We start from the raw sequence: 21,547 nt of genomic DNA, 5'->3' as shown, positions 1-21,547 counted from the left end.
ACCACAATGATAACATACTTAACACTTTACCTGGTGTTTCCAGTCAAAACAGGCCTTGTAAATATTCACATTATTCTCTATTATCACCAAATAATTCATAAGCAGTTTTTGGATGCAGAACAGCACAACAAGGTTGGGGGCAAATCCTAAAAAAGTACAGACTGTGTGAACATAGCATTAACTGGCATTTTCAAGGTCCTCTCCAAGTCAAAATGACCAGAACACAACAACATTTGTCAACATTTACTTTTCTAAACCAGCAACATCATAGAGCTGTAATGCTTTTCTGAATATGAAAGCTGGATGTTGAATTATTTAGCGGGTTGTGACTACTTACACAGCATACACTTGTCTAAACAGTCGCCTCAGGCTCTGCGCCTGGCCCTGGGAGAACAGAGATGAGAAATAAACCTGGGAAGACAATTAATATGCAACTGCCAAGAAAGGGACGTCGTGCACTCGAGATCCACCTCCACAGCGGAGTCAGGTAACTGTGAAGACATGCATTAATGCACACATCATGTCTATGTGTTGTTAAGCACTTTCTGTGGTGAGAGAGTCTCATCTGAAGAATGCAAGCGATGCAGATCTGCAGTCGGATGTGGTCAGTCTGGTGATGTGTTGGAAACACCTGCCTGGATCACTTTTAATAGCTGATCGATTTCTAAAAAGGCACTTTCAACTGCATCAGGATGAAAGACCCTTCATTTCATGTTCTCCTTGTGAAATGTATGAACGGAGAAATTTTTGTATGAAACAAAATATTTTTAAGTAGCGTATTTTTTAACTAAAAATAAAACCATATTTTTTTGCCATTATTAATTAAAATAAACATAACTAAAAAATCTACAGATGTATTAAATATTTACCTTAAAATATATTAAAAGTAATATATTAAAATATTTTTTAAATCAAACTTACAAAACTCTTCAGCCGTTTTTTTATTTCAGACATAAACAATACAATATAATAATAATAAAAATATATATTTTAATATAAATTCTTAGAAAGCATATATACATTTACAAAAAACATTTAATAATTTTAAGATGAAAACAGAAAATATAAAAACTGACTCAATATATTAATAAATCGCAATATTAGTATCTCATCGACAAAAAAAACAATATGGTTATTGTAGTTTTGTTTAATCGTATTATTGTTTCTATTCATATTTCAAATTCGTTTTTCCATTTTCTTTATTTCTTTATTTTTCAATTTTTATTTAATTTTGGTTAAAGTTTTAGTAATTTTGTTTTGTTTTCCATTATTATTATTATTATTATTATTATTATTATTGTTGTTGTTGTTGTTTTATTTTTTTTATTTCTGTTTTAGTATTATTTATTTAGTTTTAAGCTTAACTAAAATACAATTAGAAATATTGCCTTGGCAACTAGTTTTTGTTTTATTTAATTCCAGTTAAAATCTATTTGATTTGAAGTAACAAATATTTGTTTGTTTATTTATTGGTTTTATATGTTTATGGTTAACTAGAATAAGGTGTGACGTTGCAAACATGAGCAGCACTGCCATCTAGTGGCCAGTTCTCTGACATGACATCCAGAGCTGTGGTTCAAATACAATGAAATGCATGTTATTTGCATCACTAAAAATCCCCAACTGAGGAAGATCACCAGTGCTTTCACTACTCACTCATTCCTCCATGAGCTTATTCATAGGCTTTCATAGATGCTAATAATGACTGCAGCAAAATCTCTTCAATAAAAACTATCCATATGTACTGAACGAGTTGAGGACGAAGCTGTCAGTCATGTAACATTGACAGGATGTGACTCTTAACAGATATCTGCATGGGGAAATCTCATGTTCCTCTGCACAAAAACCAAACCAATTCTGTCAAAGCTTGAGCAACTCTATATATGGGCTCTCCTGTATTTAGAAAAGCTCATTTAAAGTTCACTTCTGTAGGATTTTAAACATTACAGGGTTGATAAATTGCTTTGTGTCGTATAGTAAGCACTGTACATCATGCTTTCAGATATTTAGGTATTTTTAAAATGCCTCCCACTGACAATCTCAAGAAAATATAAGATAATATACAGCTATTTCTTCTTGAAAAGCTCACTTCTTGACAGGATGATGATGTCGTTTTCACACTTGTGATGATTTTGATGGAGTATTTCATTTTAAAAGAGTGAAAGTAATGGATAACTTAAGTTCTTTGTTATAATACAGGATTTTAAGTAAAATATAGTATACTTATTCTAGCATCATTTAGATGCTATTTTAATTTTGTATTTGTATCATTTTAACATTAAAATAACAATTTAATGCATACTAATATTATTTTTTGCTTTCATTTTATTTTTAGTTAAAGTTTTTTTGTTTTGTTTTGTTTTTTAGATTATTTTAAATATTTGTATTTCTGTTTTCATTGTGAGAAAAGTTGCCTTGGAAATTATCTGAAATAAAATAATAAATAAATAAGTTATTTTAATAGAACAAATTCACTGTTTAATTAGCCTATTCGTTGTTGAAGACATATGATAAACTAAAAATGATGAGGGACGCACAATTGCATCACATTTCTACATCAATGCTTGTGTAAAACTTACGCTTTTTAAGTACACTTTTAAAGAGACAGAATACAGCCTATAAGTACAGATAGATAGATAGATAGATAGATAGATAGATAGATAGATAGATAGATAGATAGATAGATAGATCACGCATTAAAAACAATATTAATTTAATGACCATGTAATTTGTAATGTTGATCATTTGATTGATAATTATGTACAAAGGGTAGGCTTAATAAGCAGAGGCTTCAGCCTACACCTTTTTATGTACAACTTTATTTATTTTTGTATGATTGATTGTCTGTGAGGACCGAAATTAAATAAATAAAACAAAAAATAAAATAAATAAAACAAAAATAATGTCAAACCAGTGCAAAATGCGTCAAATTAAAGTAAAATAGCATGCATGCGCACACACTATTGTGTGTTTCAACAGCTCAGATACACGAGCACACTGATATATATAACAGGCGCACACACACACACACACACACACACACACACAAACAGAGAGAGAGAGGCACAGACACACACACACACACACACACACACACACGCACGCACACACACAGTCGTCGCTGATTGGCTGGAGCGGCTGCAGGCGGAAGTGGAAGGCGCGCGGGGATTCCCCGAGGGAAGTTCCAGCTCTTTGTAAAACATAAAAAATGTTCATTTGTACGAAATAGTTCATTTCCTCCCGTTAAACGCGCACATATACGAGTACCAGCGTCGCGATGTCCAGACTGCGCTCATACAGCTGCTGTCTGCTCTGTCTCTGAGTGAAGGTAAGACGCCAGCGCTGCACACTACTGAGTGCCCTTAACTTACTCCATCCACTTCACAGTGCTCAGATACGAGGGTGTTTGACGGGCGCTTTAGATTCGAGATGATCTGAAACGCTTCATGTTGTCTGTCAGTGGGAAGTTGTGTTGTTTGTTGTTATCGTTCTGTTTCTGACTTGTTTTACTGATTGGTTAAAGTGTAGAGTTTGTTTTGAAGTTTGAACACGCCGTTGTTGTAGTATCTAGGCCGGGGCTAGTTGTCACAAGGTCTTTAGTTTCACAGATGCTTGTTTTGCGTCATCATCATCGTGTTTTCATCTTTTAGCTAACGAGTGAGCACGATAGAAAAGAGAAATGAAGTTAAACCGCGATTATTGTACATCAGTGTCAGATTAGGGCAGGTTGTCACGTGTGTTTTGATTGATGTTTGGGTTTTATACAATATTAATCTGACAGAACAGTTTTGTTTTACATTTCCGCTTTTTAAAGAATAATTGTGTGTGTAAGAAAAGCTTACAATGGGTTCTTTAATGTCAAGTTCCCTTTGTGACAACTTACCCCGTGATGACAGTGTGTGTGTCTAACTAGCTGTATGTTTTGTTCCTGGGCAATAATGATGGAATATGTTTTTATAAACAAGATTTTAAGGGTTGTATTTATATATAAAACTGGCTTAAGAAACAAACTTAGTTTGCAAAATATTGACTAGAATCAATGTGTGACAACTAGCCCCGGCAGAGGCTAACAGAGCCAGAGATTACTTGCATTAAAAGTTTATGCTAAGCAAATGTATTTAGGTTTTTTTTTTAGCGATGCTTCATGCTTATGTAAGTGGTTTCGCCACGTCATGTGTGACATTTCTTTCAGTCTCTGCATGTTAGGCAACACTATACTGTACTGAATCTGAAACATTGTTATTATGACTAACTGCATGCATGTTACTTAAATGTAAAAAAAAAGTTTATTCTTCACCAAACCTGTGAGCTTGCAGTATGAAATGGAAAAATAAGATAGAAAGACAAACCAATTATTATTATTTTTTTTTAAATAAGCCATGCACTACTTAATACCCCATGTGTCAAAAGGAGTTATATTATGTTTTCTAATTTAATATTTGAAATAAATAATAATATATATATATTGAAGCACTTATGTAATGCAGGGAAAATAAAGGACTTTGCATTGACACTCTCATTGAGTTTTGTCACGCTATCAGGTTTTATCACATTTATGTGATGTGGGCATAATATGAGATGTTAAACTGGGATTTTATGCTTTTAGTGTCTCTATAAGCACGACTGCATTTGAAAATATGTGAGCCTGGACCACAAAAGCATGCATATAGATATATATATATAGAGAGAGAGAGAGAGAGAGATATGATAGATTTTTCTTTTATGCCAAAAATCATTAGGATATTAAGTAAAGTTCATGTTCCTTGAAGATATTTTATAAATTTCCTACCGTAAATATATCAAAACTGAATTTTTGATTAGTAATATGCATTGCTAAGAATTAATTTGCACAACTTCAAAGGTGATTTTCTCAATATTTAGATTTTTTTGCACCCTCTTTTAAAATGTCGGCCGAATATTATCCAGTACTAACAAAGGAAAGCTCAGTTATTCAGCTTTGATAAAGAAAATGTATCAATTTCCTTATGTCTGGTTTTGTGGCCCCGGGCTCTCATGTGTGTGTTGATCAAGCGTGTGTGTGTGTTTGTAGGCGTCCCGTGCTAATCTCGCTCCTCTGAGTTAAAGAAGGGGTGTGTAAGCGTTCCTGTGTGCCTGGGACTCGGGCCCCGGGACCGCCCTGTTCGGAATGTTACTGAAGGCCCCGGAATGGACAGGACCATCAGTGAGCAGCTCAACAAAGCCTTCGACGCGTACCGCAAAGTTTCTATCGAGAAAGAGTCGGCCAGAAAGGAGCTCCAGGATAAGGTGAGCGTTGTGTTTGACTCGATCTGTCGTGTGTGAGCGTGAGCAGACACTAAACTGTTGCTTCTGCAGTCCGAGCTGTATCAACGGCACACTCAGCAGCTGGAGAGGAAGATAGAGGAGCAGGCGAAGACCATCACACAGCTTAAAGCTCAGCTCGGCTCCCTTCAGAAGCATGCGTCAGGTTGGAAATGCCTTTTCTCTTTACATCTCCAAAACTAAGCTGCACACAAGACTTCCCCGTGCATATTTATTGAAAGGAGAGGAATTGCCTTTAGTGATTTTTGCAAGGCTTTCTTGACTGTAAAAAATTTTGCTTTGCGAAATGCATTAGGACATTAATGAACATTTTTAAAAAATTATTTTTATTTATTTTTTTATTATTAAACTTTTTTTACATTTACTTTTAAATATATATTTTAAATATTATTGTTTAATAATTAAATAATTAAATTGAAGTATTGTTATTAAGTTTATTATATTAAATATAGCCTCTGTTGCTGATATGGTATAAAATGATAAATATAAATAATTCACAGAATAAATACTTAATCTGTAATTAACTTAGAAGCATCAAAATGAGGCGGTGCACACACCTAATTTGTTTATTATGTTTATTATTATTTCCACATTGTCATATAATTGTAAAGTCATTAAATCTGGGAAAGTATCTGTTCATGAGGTGTTTTTAAAATATAGTTTTGTTTAATATTTACAATGTATAAACAAAATTCAAGTGTTTAAGCAGACGCCTTTAGATCAAATGGTTGAAATATAAACTTTCATAAATAGATTAATTTGAGTGTGTCAAAAGCTTTTACTGATAGCATTGTGCAAAGACAAATGCAAAAAAGTATTAAAAAGGAAAGTATATAAAAAAAGTATATAAATATTATGTACATAATGCATATATATATATATATATATATATATATATATATATATATATATATATATATATATATTAAATGTATATATTATATATTAAATTTATAAAAATATAATACATTTATTTGCATTATTTTCATTCACACTCTTTAGTCACATTTTATTATGGTTCAATTAAATGTGATTGTGCATTACATGCCATGCTCAATATGAGTCTTTAGAAATCATGCCAATTCATGCATTTCTTATATTTATATATTGTAAACATATTTTTAAATGCACACGTTAAATCATTAAATGAGATTGTATGTTGCATGCTCCGTGTGAGAGTAGCATGCGAAATGCACAGTTGTCACCGATCACATGCACGCTTTGATGTGATGACTGATCTTGTTTTTGTTGATGAGTTTGACTGTGATAACGTGGTCGTGCTTTCTTTTTTTTTTTTTTCGTTCAGGGGAGGTCTGTGAGCCTGCGTACAGAAAACAGGAAGCAGAAACCTTGTCACCAAGCGATCATCGCGCCGACAACCCGTCCAGTTCCCACAGGACTAACCATTTCCTGGTGGGTGTTTTTTATTTGTGTTGTTGTTCTTATAAAGGGTTGTGACTCTGGCCAGTTTTGCATTTCCTCTCTGTGACTTGCAACACTTTGTCCAAATGCATGCACCAAGTTGTGTTTTCCAGCTATTGTGCAAATGCACATTTGGTTGTGATGTATTTGTTCTGACCCCAGACCTCGCAGCCTTTATATTTTTTATCATCATCGTTAACCGCCTGTAAGCACAGACCAACCGAATCTCTGAGTTTGCCGTGCTTCGCTAGTTATCCACAGTTCACTCGAGGGTTAAGTTGTGAGAAATGTGTGAAAAAGACGTTGTTCTCTTTCTTCACAGTTTGATATCATTTTTCATCGCTCTCTGTCCATAGTGAGAATGTTTCTCTAATTGAATCCAGTGTGATAATTCTTCTCAATTGTTTTAAACGATACCGGTTTGAACCCACAGGGGGCACTAGAGCACAACTCTTTCCTCTCGAACAGTGAGAATTGAGTTTTCTCCTCTGAGAGGAGGTGTCACTTTCTTCTAGATCACTCTTACTGAAAGATATAGACATATAACAGTTTGAAATGACTAGTTCTCCTTTTCCTGAGCTCAATCTTGGGTAGATAATGGCCTGCGTTCAAGATCTACACTGGGCTTGACCTGTAAATGTAACAAAGCATGTTCTTCTATAGCAAATGCATTCAAAGGCGTCACAAATAAGGGACTGGGAAGTTTTCTGATGAACTGTGGAGCTTATTAAAGGACTTTTTTAGAAGCTGGGTGACTCATACAAAACGCTTTAGGTTGAGACGTTATTTTCACAATAGTTCAGCACATTTCCACCCAGTGCTTTTTGACTGTAATGCAAAAAATCTCATGTTCATTAATGTTGTTAAATATCTATATAACCTAGTAGAATTGGTTGTTCTGCCTTTAATCAATGCTTTTTAAAATATAGATAATTTATAATACATTATATATTATTTAAGTATTTTAATATAATATTTTTTCATTCATATTTTACTTAAAAAATTATATATATGAAAAATATAATTATATATATTTTTATTTTTAATGAATTTATTATTATGAAAAAAATATATAATAAATAAATAAAAAATATTTAAAAAATTAATATATATATATATATATCTTTTTTATTTATTATTTTTTTTTTTCATAATAATAATTTCATTAAAAATAAAAAATTAAATAATACTAGTAAAATACATTAAGGTAATGCAAATTTTTATATATATATATATATATATATATTAAAGAGAAAATTTTGATTTTTTTTTTATCCTATCCTACTGAAAATATGTCTGAATCTATTGGCTGACGTACTGTAGAAATATATTTTAGAGTTAATGTATAAAAAACGTTTTTTTGTCATTCTGTGTATCTTTTTGTTCTTGTGCAGATAACGGATCCCACAGAGTATTCTCGGATGCTTCCCCATACGCTCTCTCCCGCCTGCGAAATGAAGAGGTACATGAATCACATCGCTTTAAAAATCCATTTTTAATGAAGGATTTTACACTTCCGTCCCATGGGCGCCCAGACAAAAGCTTTAATCTTGAGCTAAAACAACTGATTAACAGCTCTGTAGAGTTTGTTTACTGGAATTAGCAGGTCAGTACTCTCCTTGCAGAATATAGCTTGTGTAATATCTCAAAAACATTAAAGGCAAGAGCCAAACTGATCCAGAAAAACACCCCTAATGCCTCGTGCTCGTTAAAGACTCATGCATTTCCACTGATGTGGGATCAGTTTGGAAAAAGCGGAGGTGAACGTGTCTGAATGTTGGTAAATATCATGTTATATGACTTTCAGAAGTGGGTAAGGTATAGTTTATGGCTTATTTTGTTTAGTGCTTATAGGGGAAAATGTTACTGAAAGTGAAAAGGATGGCCTAGATATTTAAAATATGGTGGTAAAAATTTTTTTTACTTGAAAATATTTTGTGTGTTTTGCACTTAATGCTTAATCAAATGTGTTGCATGTGTTGTGCATATAAATAGATAGATGTATAGTTATCTATCCATATTTAGATCTATAGTAGATGTCTTGTATTTAAATCAGTATTATTCTGACAACATTTGACCTCTTTTTCGATTAGTGAGAATGTACTGGACACTTGGCAGGAAATCCAGGGGACTTTCCAGAGGATTCAGACTCTAACCCGAAAGCAGAAAGATCACCTGAAGCGAATCCACAAAGGAAACGAGGCCGCCAACGGTAAAGTCATTTGTTTTTTGAAACTATTTAGAAAGTTGGTCCTAATATCCGTTATTAAATTATAGCTGTTGTACCTCCTCACCCGAGCACATCTCTTTCCGTTCTAATTAAATTAGGTAGAACAGAAACCGTGGACTTACAATGACTTTAGAAATGTCACAACAAATAAGTAATTATATAGCTAGTAGTGTAATGCAGCATACTAGTAATTATACATTTCATTGTTTGTTCTTTCTTTCCCACAAATTAAAAGCAGAAATAGCTGATGGTGTACGGCATGGCTTTTTGCTCTAATGACCTCTGACCTCCACGCAGCATTGAAATAGACTGAGCAGATGAGCGTGTTCAATTATCACTTTGATAAATGTTGTTTTGAAGCAGCACACTGTTGCATAATTATATGTCCTCTGTGAAATCACTTGGAAAACAATACGCATGTGAGATAGATGTATTTTTGGAAAGCATGATGGAAAGCATGTGGAAAAGACAGAGTGTTTTTTTGCATACGTATTGAACGTAATTAGGGGTGTTTGCTCTTGAAAGCATTAATAAGAGCTGGTACTATTGCTCATACTCCGGGTTAGGGCTTCTGGAAAACCATCAAGTCTTTTAAAGTTTTTTAAAAGATCTTAAATGAGAGTCGAAAGCCTTAAATGCATAAAGTCAAGGCAATAAATGTTGCATTCAATGCAAAAACTTAATATCTTCCTCAGTATTTTTGTCTTGTTTTCCAGTACAAACATATGAATACCCCTTAAATCGAGATACATTTACTTGAAATGCAAATTGAAGATATGAAGTCACAAAAGTCACAAAATAATGTGATTTTATGCCATAAAATAATAACAAATATCTGTCAATTTTGCATGAAAACTAGTATTGCCTTTGAATTATACCTATAAGCATGCATTTTTCTTTCTCCATAAAATCATTAAATAACTTAATTTTGATCAATGTCTTAGAAAGACTTAATTTGTCATTTTGCTTCTCAAGTCCTCTTGATTTAAGAATCTTTAAACATTTGCACCGGACACGTCAAAAATACTGAGGAAGTACATTACATTTTTCACATTTGTTATCAAAAGGTACAGTAAACGTTATTTCATTATTCCACTGTTTAAGAGCGGAGGTTTATTTACTTTTTTATTTGTAAAATGTGATTGTGCTCTCAAAACAATTATAATAAATAATAAAAACTATTAACTAATTAATCGCACATTATTATTTTTATTAATTGAGATTAATCCCACCCAACATTAAAGTTGTTAAATTTGCTTTGAAATTAATTTCCATTAATCAGTGTTATTTGACAAAAACATTTTGCATCTCGCGATAAATCATTGCAACGGATTTTGGCTATATTTATTCGGAGAAGAAACGTTTCCTTTGCAGTTTTGCAAATTATTCCTTTTTTTCCGCATTGCCTGAAAAACCACCTAATGCAAGCGTATACACTTATTTTGTGATATATTGGTGTTTTTTTTTTGCGAAATTGACGCTTTTACATTAGGCGTATTTTCAATTCGCAATTTCAGTTTGCGCAATTTGCGCAATTTTGCAGGGTAATGGAAACACACCGAATGCTGGACAGTTTTGAAAACCATTGCATTTCAGAAACATGCTCTTAAATGTAACTTTTTATTGCCTTTTTGGTAACTTCATGACTAACTGACGACATAATTACAACACTGCATGCTCGTAGTTTCTTTTGCGCTTTAATATGACATGATATACAGCGCGCAACTGCATTTATTCATGCAATGTGAGCATGTGTTATGAGGACAGTATACCGGATGACAGGACAGGAAAAATCATTTTTACTGACATATTGCCTGACAACATCTCATCTGACCGCAGTTCATTGTTTTGTTCAGTTCACTATTAATGAAACCCTGTCATGCAATAAAACGCTTTAAGTTTAAAAAGTATATACTTTTTTGCAAAAAGAGATGTTCTGCTGAATGTCTGAACAGACTTGTCAAAAAAGAGCAGCTCAGACATTACACCAAACATCTGTTTGTTTCACTGAAGAGAGAAAATCTAAATTCTGAAGTAATAGTGATAAATATAAATAAGAACGTCTCCAATGTTTACCAGGATGTTGAATTATGAATGACGGTAATTGATTGTGAGTCAGGCTCTGATGAATATGATTTCATAATGTTACATTACTAGCTCAGTGTGATCACAGACTTTGATCAGCACGCTTCAGAGGTGGATTTCGAGCTCTGAAGTTGATTTTAATTGGCTAGCGTTGTCTTGCACTGGCAGAGGCTGACACAGTTGTTACGGTAGGGCAATTCTCACTGCATTGTTTGGTACTAAAATTGACAGAGTTCCTTATTAATAGTCAGTGTTGCATGCTGCGCATATCACTGCTGTGCTTTCTTTGCATTTGCATACTAATGTGCTTATATGTATATATGAGTATGCAAATGCAAAGAAAGCACAGCATTGATATATACATGGGCATTGAGCAAGAGAGAGACTGACAAGAGAAAATGCTTGATGTCTTAATACCAAACCACAACCGGTTTGTCTTCAGGTTATGAATGCAAGGAAAATTCCTATTTTTCTCCACCATTTGCATGAGGCCCATGATTAATAGATGCATTTGCATTATTTTGCTCACAGCAAACACTTCTATGCACATTAACTTACCATTACAGCTTGTGATGGACAAAAAGTGTTTATTGTTTGAGTAGGCATTATTAATTTTATTGCACCAGAAACATGTTTTTGATGCAGTAAATACATGATACCACATGTACTGATTATTTCAATGATTTGATGCCACTTTCCTGGAAAAGACTGCAGTGATTAGTTATTTCTTTTAATATGCATTTGCATTCAAGTAAAAAAAAAAAAAAAAAAAGGTGACTATTTTCAATAAGAAACTGCTAGTATTTTACACAAAAAATTATAAAGAATTAACAAGTAATGCATTGAATTAAGCATATAATTCTGAAGCATATAAACTGAAGTGGCAACATGTTTTTAATGTTTTATTTGTTTTATAGTTTTATTTAAAATAACATTTTACAGTGTGCATTTAGCAGGACCTTTAATCACAACAGGCACTGCGATGTGTACATGTGGTAAACAGCAGTGTTGCATATTAAAAAAAAAAAAAAAAAAAAAAAAAAGTGTATTTTTCATGATACGAGTGCTGGTGTTGGACAAATGCATAAACGTTTTGTTGGTTTCCTATCTGTTTTCCAGAGCAGTTTTCCATGCCCATCCAGTGCACCGAAGACATGGCAGAACAGGCCGAGGCTCCCTTCTCCTCACCACTGAGGTCAGAGGTCGACAATACTTCGACCTCCTCATCCCTCGCGTCACGCGGCGCCGGTCCAGACGGACCATTTTTTGATTCCCTAAGAGGCCTGAGTGTGAAGTTTCCCCCGAGCACAGACGATGAGTACGACTTCCTCAACAGTACGCCGGATAAACGTGTGGACCTGCAGATGCACAGTCCAGACCTGGGAGAACACATGCACACGATGAGAGAGGAGTCTTATCCCTCATTCCCTGCACCCTCTCACACATCCGAGTCTTCTGAGTCGCACGAAGATGTACGAGGACCCCAACAGGTAAGATGAAGACTCACAGCCAGGATGCATTGAAAGTTGCTTGCTAACTTTATTAAAGGAATAGTCCAACCCCCAAAAAATGCTGAAAATGTCCTCATCCTCAGACCATCCAAGATGTAGATGAGTTTGTTTCTTCATCAGATTTGGAGAAATGTTGCATTGCATCACTTGCTCACCATTGGAGTGAATGGGTGCCGTCAGAATGAGAGTCCAAACAGCTGATAAAAGCATCACAATAATCCACAAGTAATCCAGTCCATCAGTTAATGTCTTGTGAAGCCAAAAGCTGCGTGTTTGTAAAAAACAAATTAATTAAAGTCTGTGCAAAGGCAATACTAAACATGTTAGTATTGTTGGAAACGTATTGCTGAAAACACTTTGCAAAGAAAACAGTTTTTCACCATTTTTGTGTTCAGGATTTTTTAGGCAGTGCTGAAATCATGTGTCGATGATGCACTTACTTTTTCAAGATTTTGAGACCTTATTTTATATACTTGGCAGGTTTTTTTTTTTTTATATCATTTAAATTTGGCCAGTTTCTGTGGTTGGACAAACTCAGAACACATATTTAACATTGTTTTCCACAGACTTTAAGATGTTTTTAACTTTAAACAATTGCTTCTGAATCCATAATCCATTCCTCCATTGAAAATTTCATCCTCTGTTATCCTCTCGCATCAAAATCACACCAAATCCACCACCAACATATTTGTTTCGGCTGCTTGATCTGTGCAGATTTCTCTCCTGATTCAGACGAGACAATTTATTCACTCAGCTTGTTTGAAGTTAAAACGTCTTGATGGATCTGTTTCTTATAAACACGCAGCTTTTGCTCCTTAAGACGTTAGCTGATGTACTGGAGTGTTGTGGATTATTGTGATGTTTTTATCAGATGTTTGGACTCTCATTCTGACGGCACCCATTCACTGCAGAGGATCCATTGGTGAACAAGTGATGCAGTGCTACATTTCTCCAAATCTGATGAAGAAACAAACTCATCTACATCTTGGATGGCCTGAGGGAGAGTAAATTAAGTGATGTTAGCGACATGCAACACGTCTGCTTAAGAAAACATCTGTACAAGAAGTCATTTTTAAGATTTTTTACACCCAGCCAGTTTAAATTTGGAAACTTTACATTGGGTTTGGCTAATGTCACTCATAAAAGATATAGACTCTTAACGTTCTTTCTGTGAAGTGCACAGGAGATGATTGCTTACATTCTAATCTATGAATTCGGTTTATTAGCATAGAAATACACAGCACTCTGAAATCTAGGTTAAATTTTACATTGCTAATTAAGATGCATTTTCAGTCAATGCCAAAAAGTTTTGTTTTAATTAACATATCTCTTGACTTGAAATCCTTTGAAAATGTTTTCAATCAATTTAATTAAAATGTAATTAATTATTATAATTGTTTTTAGAAAAATGCTTCTTAAATTTTGCTTCTGGTATGGCGTTAAAAAACTAAACAGGGTTTATTATTGTTAACTAAAACTAAAACCATACAAAAACATTTTGGTGACTTGTAACATAAACAAAAAAGAAAAAAAGAAAAATTATATATATATATATATATATGTGTATATATATAACATTTTTATTAATTTTTTTCTGTTAGTTGGTAAGGCAACATTTCTAATTTTATTTAGTTTAACTTGAAGTACTAAAATAACTAAAACTAAATAAATAATATATACTATATATATATAATATAAATAATACAAACCACAGAGACATAGAGACTGTATATATATATATATATATATATATATATATATATATATATTTTTTTTTTATATATAAAATAAAATAATGACACAAACAATACAATTACTAAAACTATTATTAATTCAGTTATACTAAAATAACTTTTTCTGAACTCATCGCAATGCATTTTGGGAATGTCTGCAAAGGATGCATGCAAATCTGCCACAAAACAAGACATTTTAGAAGGGATTAGATACAAAATGTTTTTAATTTCAGTTCATTGTGAGCAGAAATCATAGTTTCAGCTCTGGTGTTTAGCTGCCTCCTTTACCGGTTTGAGTAAAATAATAAAAGTGGTTAATAATGTTCTTTTTAAAATGAGAAAACTGTGATGTGGTGAGGTGCAACTCCGGAAACAATTGGTCTCTGGTTTTTAGGAGAAATTCCAGTGTGTTGCATTCCGTTGTTTTCAGTTTTTGTTCCTTAAATCATAATCAAACTCTGCATAGAAGGCAAATGTCATCAATAATTCTACTCGTCTGTTTAAAAAGTCATGTGTGAATGCTAGACAGGCGTCTCTATAGGTTTCGCAATTTATATTAATACGAAGAATAATGTCTTTGCTAATTCAGATTTTAAACACTTATTCAGAAAGATTTTTTTTATATATATTTTGACACCTACATAATATTTTTGATGCATTAATATTCCAATAATAGTAATTGCTACACTTAATCTAAATGCAGGAAGTTATGGCTCTAAATCTAAAGAGCTCCCTATATAGGCGGCATTTTAATGCACCAAAAGCAAACTATACTATAATATTCCAGCTGTGCACATATTCTTTGTAAAGACAGCAATCCCATGATGTATTGTAATGAGCATTGGTGTTAATGCATTAAATGCATTTCATGCAGGACCTAAAAGTGTCAATAAAAAATACTTCAGTCTTCCCGAATCTGCTTTGAAGGTCTATAAAAAATATATTTTTAAATACCATTGCACTACACAAAAATTGATGACATTATTAAACACTGTTTACATGTTCTTTTAAAAAAAAAAAAGGATCATAATTTAGTGTTATGTTATAAAATTATTATTATTGAATTTAAATGTGATATTACAATTTGACATGAAATATGAATTATTATTGTAATAATTATTATTATTATTAGTAACAATAAACATATTAAAAAAAGTTATTATTATAATAATTGTTTACTATAATTATTATTATTATTATTAATATATTTAAAATACGAATATAAAATATGTAATTACCAAAAAGCATAATAAAAAAAATTACTTGACATATTAAACATTATATTAATATTATATACAAGTTTATTAATCCTTGTGAATGTATTTAAAATTTAATATATTTTATATTATTTCTGTTATTATAAAAACAAAATTACAATATATTTGGAATAATTTTTAATTAATATAAAATTAATAATATAATATTTTACATATTTAAAATAATAATTATTATATTATAATAATAAAAAATAGTATTAGTATTATTAACAGTAGTAGTATTGCCCTGGTGGAGCTATTTGGTCCCCATTTATTTTGCATTTATTATACAGGACAAAATATGATCTGAATTTGCGTAAAAGACCCGGTTCAAAAGTTTCCACACCCTTGGTTCTTAATATTATATTGCTATTGCTTTCAGCATTTGTGGCTGTATGTTTTTAGCTATTTGTGGCTGTGTGAGTCCCTGTTTTGTCCTGAGGAATATATGTAAATATCTGTTATGTAGCTTTACTTTTAAATGCTAAACATCTTGCAGAACCTGGAAGGGGTGTGTAAACTTACTCATTTGCAACTGTATATATTTGCAGCTCGTGAAATTGCAGAGGAAATCTAATTAAACGCATATAAGGCAGATGTATTTTCTCTTTACCTGTCCGTATGGAGAACCGTGAAACTCACACCTATTATGTAAGGCTCACATCTGCACAGGAATTCGGTGCTATTCCATTTAGGATGTCAATTAGGAAGTGCTAAGACCACAGAGAGCTGTGAATCACATATTACCTCGTCTTCTGTGTTGTCGTACTGTTACACTTGTTTACAGGCTGTTCTTTTCTGCTGTCTTCGAGCTTAAAAGTATCGCAGATACCTGAGCTCATCTGTTTTAAGAACAAGGGAAAAAATGTATAGTGTTGTTGGCAAAACAGACATTTCAAATGGAAAGGCTAAATTATGAAGTGTGAATCTGGTGTCATCTAAAAAAGAGCCACAAAGAGCATTTTTCCCCATCATGGGGTTAAAAAACTAAACAAAAAAATGGTGCTGTTTGAAAGTGGACAGATCTTAATAAGTGATAACAGACTGATTATAAATTAAGTTGCTTTGTTTATCATATGGGTATGTACAGAATGTTTGATGTTTTATTATTATTGTCGACGTATTGACTGTCATATTTAAATAAATGTCTATATATAAAATATAATAAAATACAAAATGAAAAATTTTAAAAGTTAAGAAAAGTAAAAAAAATTTTCGAAAATTCCAAATTTTATTTATTATAATAATATTAATAGCTATAAAGGTATTAGCTTTTGTGTTTCATTTTCAATTTTGGCATATATATATGTCTGTCTGTATGTGTGTGTGTGTGTGTGTGTGTGTGTGTGTATATATATATATATATTAGTGGTGGGCCGTTATCGCCGTTAACGTGCTGCGTTATCGCCGTTAACGTGCTGCGTTAACGCGAGACTCTTATCGGGCGATAAAAAAAATATCGCCGTTAATCTATTCTCAAAGTTGTGTTGGGAGCTGGGTCTATACTAAGCAAGCTATGATGACTTTCACCTTGATATTTTATATAACTGACTCGCTGAGGACAGCCTAAAAAGATGCTCAGGACAGTTGACGGGCCACTGCTGCGCATCGTCACGAAAGCTTATCTTTTTCACATGTTTTTACGCCTTACCGCTAGTCGATTTAAACATTAAATCATCCAAACACAAGACGCGGAAAAGCTGAACAGAGAAGCTGGTTACTCGCGCTGTGTTCGGTGCCGAGAGAGAGAGAGACAGAGCCACATATCACGGACAGCGACACTGAACCGAGCTCTCTTCTGCGAAGTTCACCTCGAAGTTCCTCCTGCATCCGAACGAACAAATACAAATCGCAGTTTGAACAAAAAAAAAGATGTGAAAGAGCCCAATTCAGTACTCGCGGTGTTCTGGTGTTCAGGGCTCGCGCAGAGAAAGGCGTCTCAAAACACTAGAACATCGAATTTACTTATTTTTGCCGACAAATACATACAAAATATGTCAAAATATCCACCTTGAAAATTATGCTCGAAAAAACAGTCAGTTATTTCTTAAGTGAAAGTAAACAGTTGAGGAAGAAAATGGGATGTGTATTATATTGGATGTGTTCATGGTCTCTTAAAGTGACCGCGCCTAATTTAGCTGCTGGCTGCTGTAATGTTAATCCAAGAAAATGAAAGAAAATCACTCACTGCTCTTGACTGAATTACTTTGTAGTTTTAACAGTCAAACCAAACATTATTCAGACACCAGATATAATTTTTGATATATATAGAAAAAATGTAATAATGTGAGAAATGTTGAAGGTGTCTGAATAAATGTAGGTTTGATTGTATATTTCATTTTTACATTGAAGACTATCCAGTGCTATTATTTGGTTTCTGTACCTTGACACCTACAAACTTGGAAAAAACTTAAACATTGGTGTGAAACAGGAGTAATGTTGTTTGCACCTTGTGCAATGTGGAATTAGTTTACAGCTTTTTCAAGCAGTTTGTGATGCATTTTGGAAAAAGGAGATGAGCCCCTTTTCTAATGCACCACCTAGCTTGATAAACCCCTTCTCAAAGACTTACTGTTTGTCAATTTTATTTGGGTAACACACATATTCTGAATGACCTCGGCAGAATTCGAATGAGCCATTTTAATCTAGATTAATTTCCAGATCACAGTGAGATTAATCTAGATTAAAAAAATTAATCTATGCCCACCACAAATATATATATATCCATATATATATATATATATATATATATATATATATATATATATATATATATATATATATACACACACACACACACACACACACACACACACACATACACACACATAGGATAAGATTCTCTAAAAATTATAAAACATACACATATATATATATATATATATATATATATATATATTATAATATTTATTATTATTATTATTATTATCATAAAACCAATTATATATATATATATATATATATATATATATATATATATATATATATATATATATATATATATATATATATATATATATAACCACCATATATATTTTATACTACTTCTATAGATACAACATATTTATTTATATTTCAGCATATATCTCTAGTTTAGATACTGATTTATGCTGTATAATGTCTTGGCTATTATATATATATACATATGCTAAAGATTCTCAAAAAATAGATTGTATATTATCGTATATTATTATTATTATTATCATACAACTGTCACATAAACCTATTACCTTTTGCATTTCATTTGCACAATTTTTTTTTTTTCTTTTATCATCTCCAGTGTATTTTATCCTGCGGTTTGACTGTGTATCTCTAGTCGAGTTACAGATGCATGTTGAAAAGTTTAATCTGTGCTTTTATTTGCCCATCATCATCTGATGCCAGTTTAACACATGGATAGTTGTCTGTATGGTTTCCCTGATTGCTGTCTAATGTCCTCTGTCTGTGTCCAGCTGGTTTGGACTCCAGAGCTCCAGGACCTGTCCGCCCAGCCGCCGGGGACAGACGCCCCGCAGATCAACAGCCGAGAGAAGTGTGCCTTTTGCAAGGATGAGGTTCCCCCGAATCACATGTATAGCCACCTCAATTCACACTTCAAGAACAAAGCTGGCGATTGACACACACACACACACACACACACAGGCAAGAGGCCGGACTGAAGCGGCCTTTATTCATGGCTGAACACATTTCCTCACGTCCATCAGTGACACCATGAAGAGAGCCGAACCCTCCGCTGTCCTTTATTTAATTAGGAGAACTATAAACGGTTCATTTTAGGATGGTTTTGTCTTAATTAATATTTTTAGCTGCATTTTTAGTTGGAGGCGTTGACTGGCAGTTTCACTGTAGAATAAAAACGTGCTTCCTTTTGAAAGTCATTTCATTTGATATGGCAACATAAAAGATAGCGGATGATAAACGCTGTTTATGCAATGCATATATCAAATTAAACACAAAATATCAATTTCTAGATTTACGTTACAGTTCTACAAATCCCAGGCAGAATGCCTGCTTATGTATATATCACATTTATATTGCAATTTTCAGACATAAGTGAAAATGTCGCAGGATAATAATGGTAACTGTGATTTTTTTTTGGTTATAAGTTATAAATCCAGTTACACAAATGCTTGTTTTCTGTAGCAATGGTTTTAAACATACTGTCTTCCATCATTACAATCATATATTTTGCTGCATCCTTTCTTCCAAACTCAGTTCCAATATCATATTTTTGTAATATTTCTGTTTAAAGTGAATAAAACCACACTGACATATATTAAGATGCGAGTCGCTATGTAATTGTATCCTCAGGACAAATGTCAAACATCACAGTTTCAGTAACGTGGATAGTAAATATAGCGCTTGCTGGAGAAATCTTCCGTAAGTAATAACTCCTAATTGCTTTAATTTGATCACTTTAATGTGTACCACCTGTATGAGGGAATCTGTTCAGAATGAGAATAATCTCGGATAATTATTTTTTACGATAAACACCATCTGGTTTATGAAAGCTTTTCTGCACAGGTATTTCAGGTTAATTCAAACTTCATCTCTACACTACGTATCTAATATAAGCTCAATTTGTGATTACATGCACAATTATCTTATGATTTATAATGCATTATTTTGTGGCCTGCTTGTTATTATAACTGTAAGTTGTAAGGCCATGCAGTTTATTAAGATGAATTAAAAGGAGCGAAAAGAACTGATGAATGGAGAAATATTAACTGAGCCATTTCTAGCTCACAGACTTAATTAGCTGCTCAAATACCTTAAATACCAAAACAATCGTCTTATACAATTACACATTAAAAAAACATTACACCTCTAAACTGTAAAAAAAAAAAAAAAAAAATTATTGTTATATATATATTATAAAATGGAATTTCTCATTAGCCAAAAATTTTGTCATTTTATAAAACATTTTATAATAATAATTTTTTTTTTCATTCACAATGATACTATTTTTCTCATTTTTTTATTATTATATATAATTATCATTATTAATTTAATAAAAATTATTATTATGAAACATTTGTAGCTGTAAACATGTTTTTCTCAGCAGAAAATCTAATGCATTTGATTATTTTTATATTATTGTTGTGATAATAATAATCGTTAGCTTTTGCATTTCATGTGCACAATATTTTTTACATTTATTTTATAAACTTTGGTGCATTTTATCCTTCAGTTTGAGCATGTATCTCTAGCTGGTGCTTTTATTGGAGGATCTTAAACCATGTACTTGATACTGCAATGGACTGTGTGTGTGTGTGTGTGTGTGTGTGTGTGTGTGTGTGTGTGTGTGGATAATTAGCAGACTCGTAAACAAACGTAATCATTTTCACTATTTCCAGTGATGATGCATTGAGCAGAAATGTGTGTATTCACACACGTGTGCGATGAAGACCTCGCACGCCCTGCATTACATCCTGCTAACACACACACACACACACACACACACACTGCATAGATGAGCTAGTGTGAAGAAGAGGAACTAGTTTTGTTGTTGTTTTTCACACTGGCAGGCTGGTGCTACACATTTGCAATGTTTCACTGATTCGCAGAAGAAAAGATTCCATAAAAATATTGATTTAAGGGATAAAGTACAACTAGCTGGTCATTTTCGCGAATTAAACACTGATTGGCTGATTCAGCAACACAAAGCGTGGTTCATTTTGCGATAATGACTAGCTAGTTTGTGGTTCTGAAACCTGAAAGAGAATCAGCATTTTCAAGACCTAGCTTCCCTCTGGAGTTTCCTCTGGGTTTTTGGTTTATGAGTAAAATAATATCTGTGGTTAACATTTCAGGTTTTTTCTGAGACACATTATAAACATCCAAATGTGAATTTTGAAGCCACTATGTTTTTTTTTCTAAATCGAACTTCATCTGAGTGAGTCTGCATGCTTGACGAATCTGAAAAAGGTTGTGGTACTTATTTAGCAGCTTTTAATTTAAAGACTGTTAGGTAAACCTGGAGGAAATGTCCTAAGGACGCCATGATGA

General features: G+C 32.9%; 1 protein-coding gene across 1 annotated transcript; it reads left to right on the top strand.

The window, feature by feature from the left end:
- Positions 1-3,133: 3,133 nt before the first annotated feature.
- On the top strand, positions 3,134-19,818 carry LOC113052928 (TRAF family member-associated NF-kappa-B activator-like). The gene is made up of 8 exons (XM_026217411.1): positions 3,134-3,328; positions 5,051-5,265; positions 5,335-5,446; positions 6,608-6,714; positions 8,118-8,185; positions 8,817-8,935; positions 12,158-12,528; positions 18,991-19,818. The coding sequence occupies exons 2-8, from the start codon at positions 5,167-5,169 to the stop codon at positions 19,153-19,155; spliced, it is 1,041 nt and encodes a 346-aa protein (XP_026073196.1). The 5' UTR covers positions 3,134-3,328; positions 5,051-5,166; the 3' UTR covers positions 19,156-19,818.
- Positions 19,819-21,547: the final 1,729 nt, after the last annotated feature.

Source organism: Carassius auratus, chromosome 34, assembly GCF_003368295.1.
Source record: "Carassius auratus strain Wakin chromosome 34, ASM336829v1, whole genome shotgun sequence".
NCBI lineage: Eukaryota > Metazoa > Chordata > Actinopteri > Cypriniformes > Cyprinidae > Carassius > Carassius auratus.
Note: the sequence above shows the minus strand (reverse complement) of the source record. Positions and strands in the feature narration are given on the sequence as shown.

Bases quoted from the DNA above. Each gene is read 5' to 3' on its own strand.
- LOC113052928 (XM_026217411.1), top strand. From the start codon at position 5,167: ATGGACAGGACCATCAGTGAGCAGCTCAACAAAGCCTTCGACGCGTAC. The intron at 5,447-6,607 runs GTTGGAAATGCC...TTTTTCGTTCAG, and splicing joins CCTTCAGAAGCATGCGTCAG to GGGAGGTCTGTGAGCCTGCG. The intron at 8,936-12,157 runs GTAAAGTCATTT...TCTGTTTTCCAG, and splicing joins AGGAAACGAGGCCGCCAACG to AGCAGTTTTCCATGCCCATC.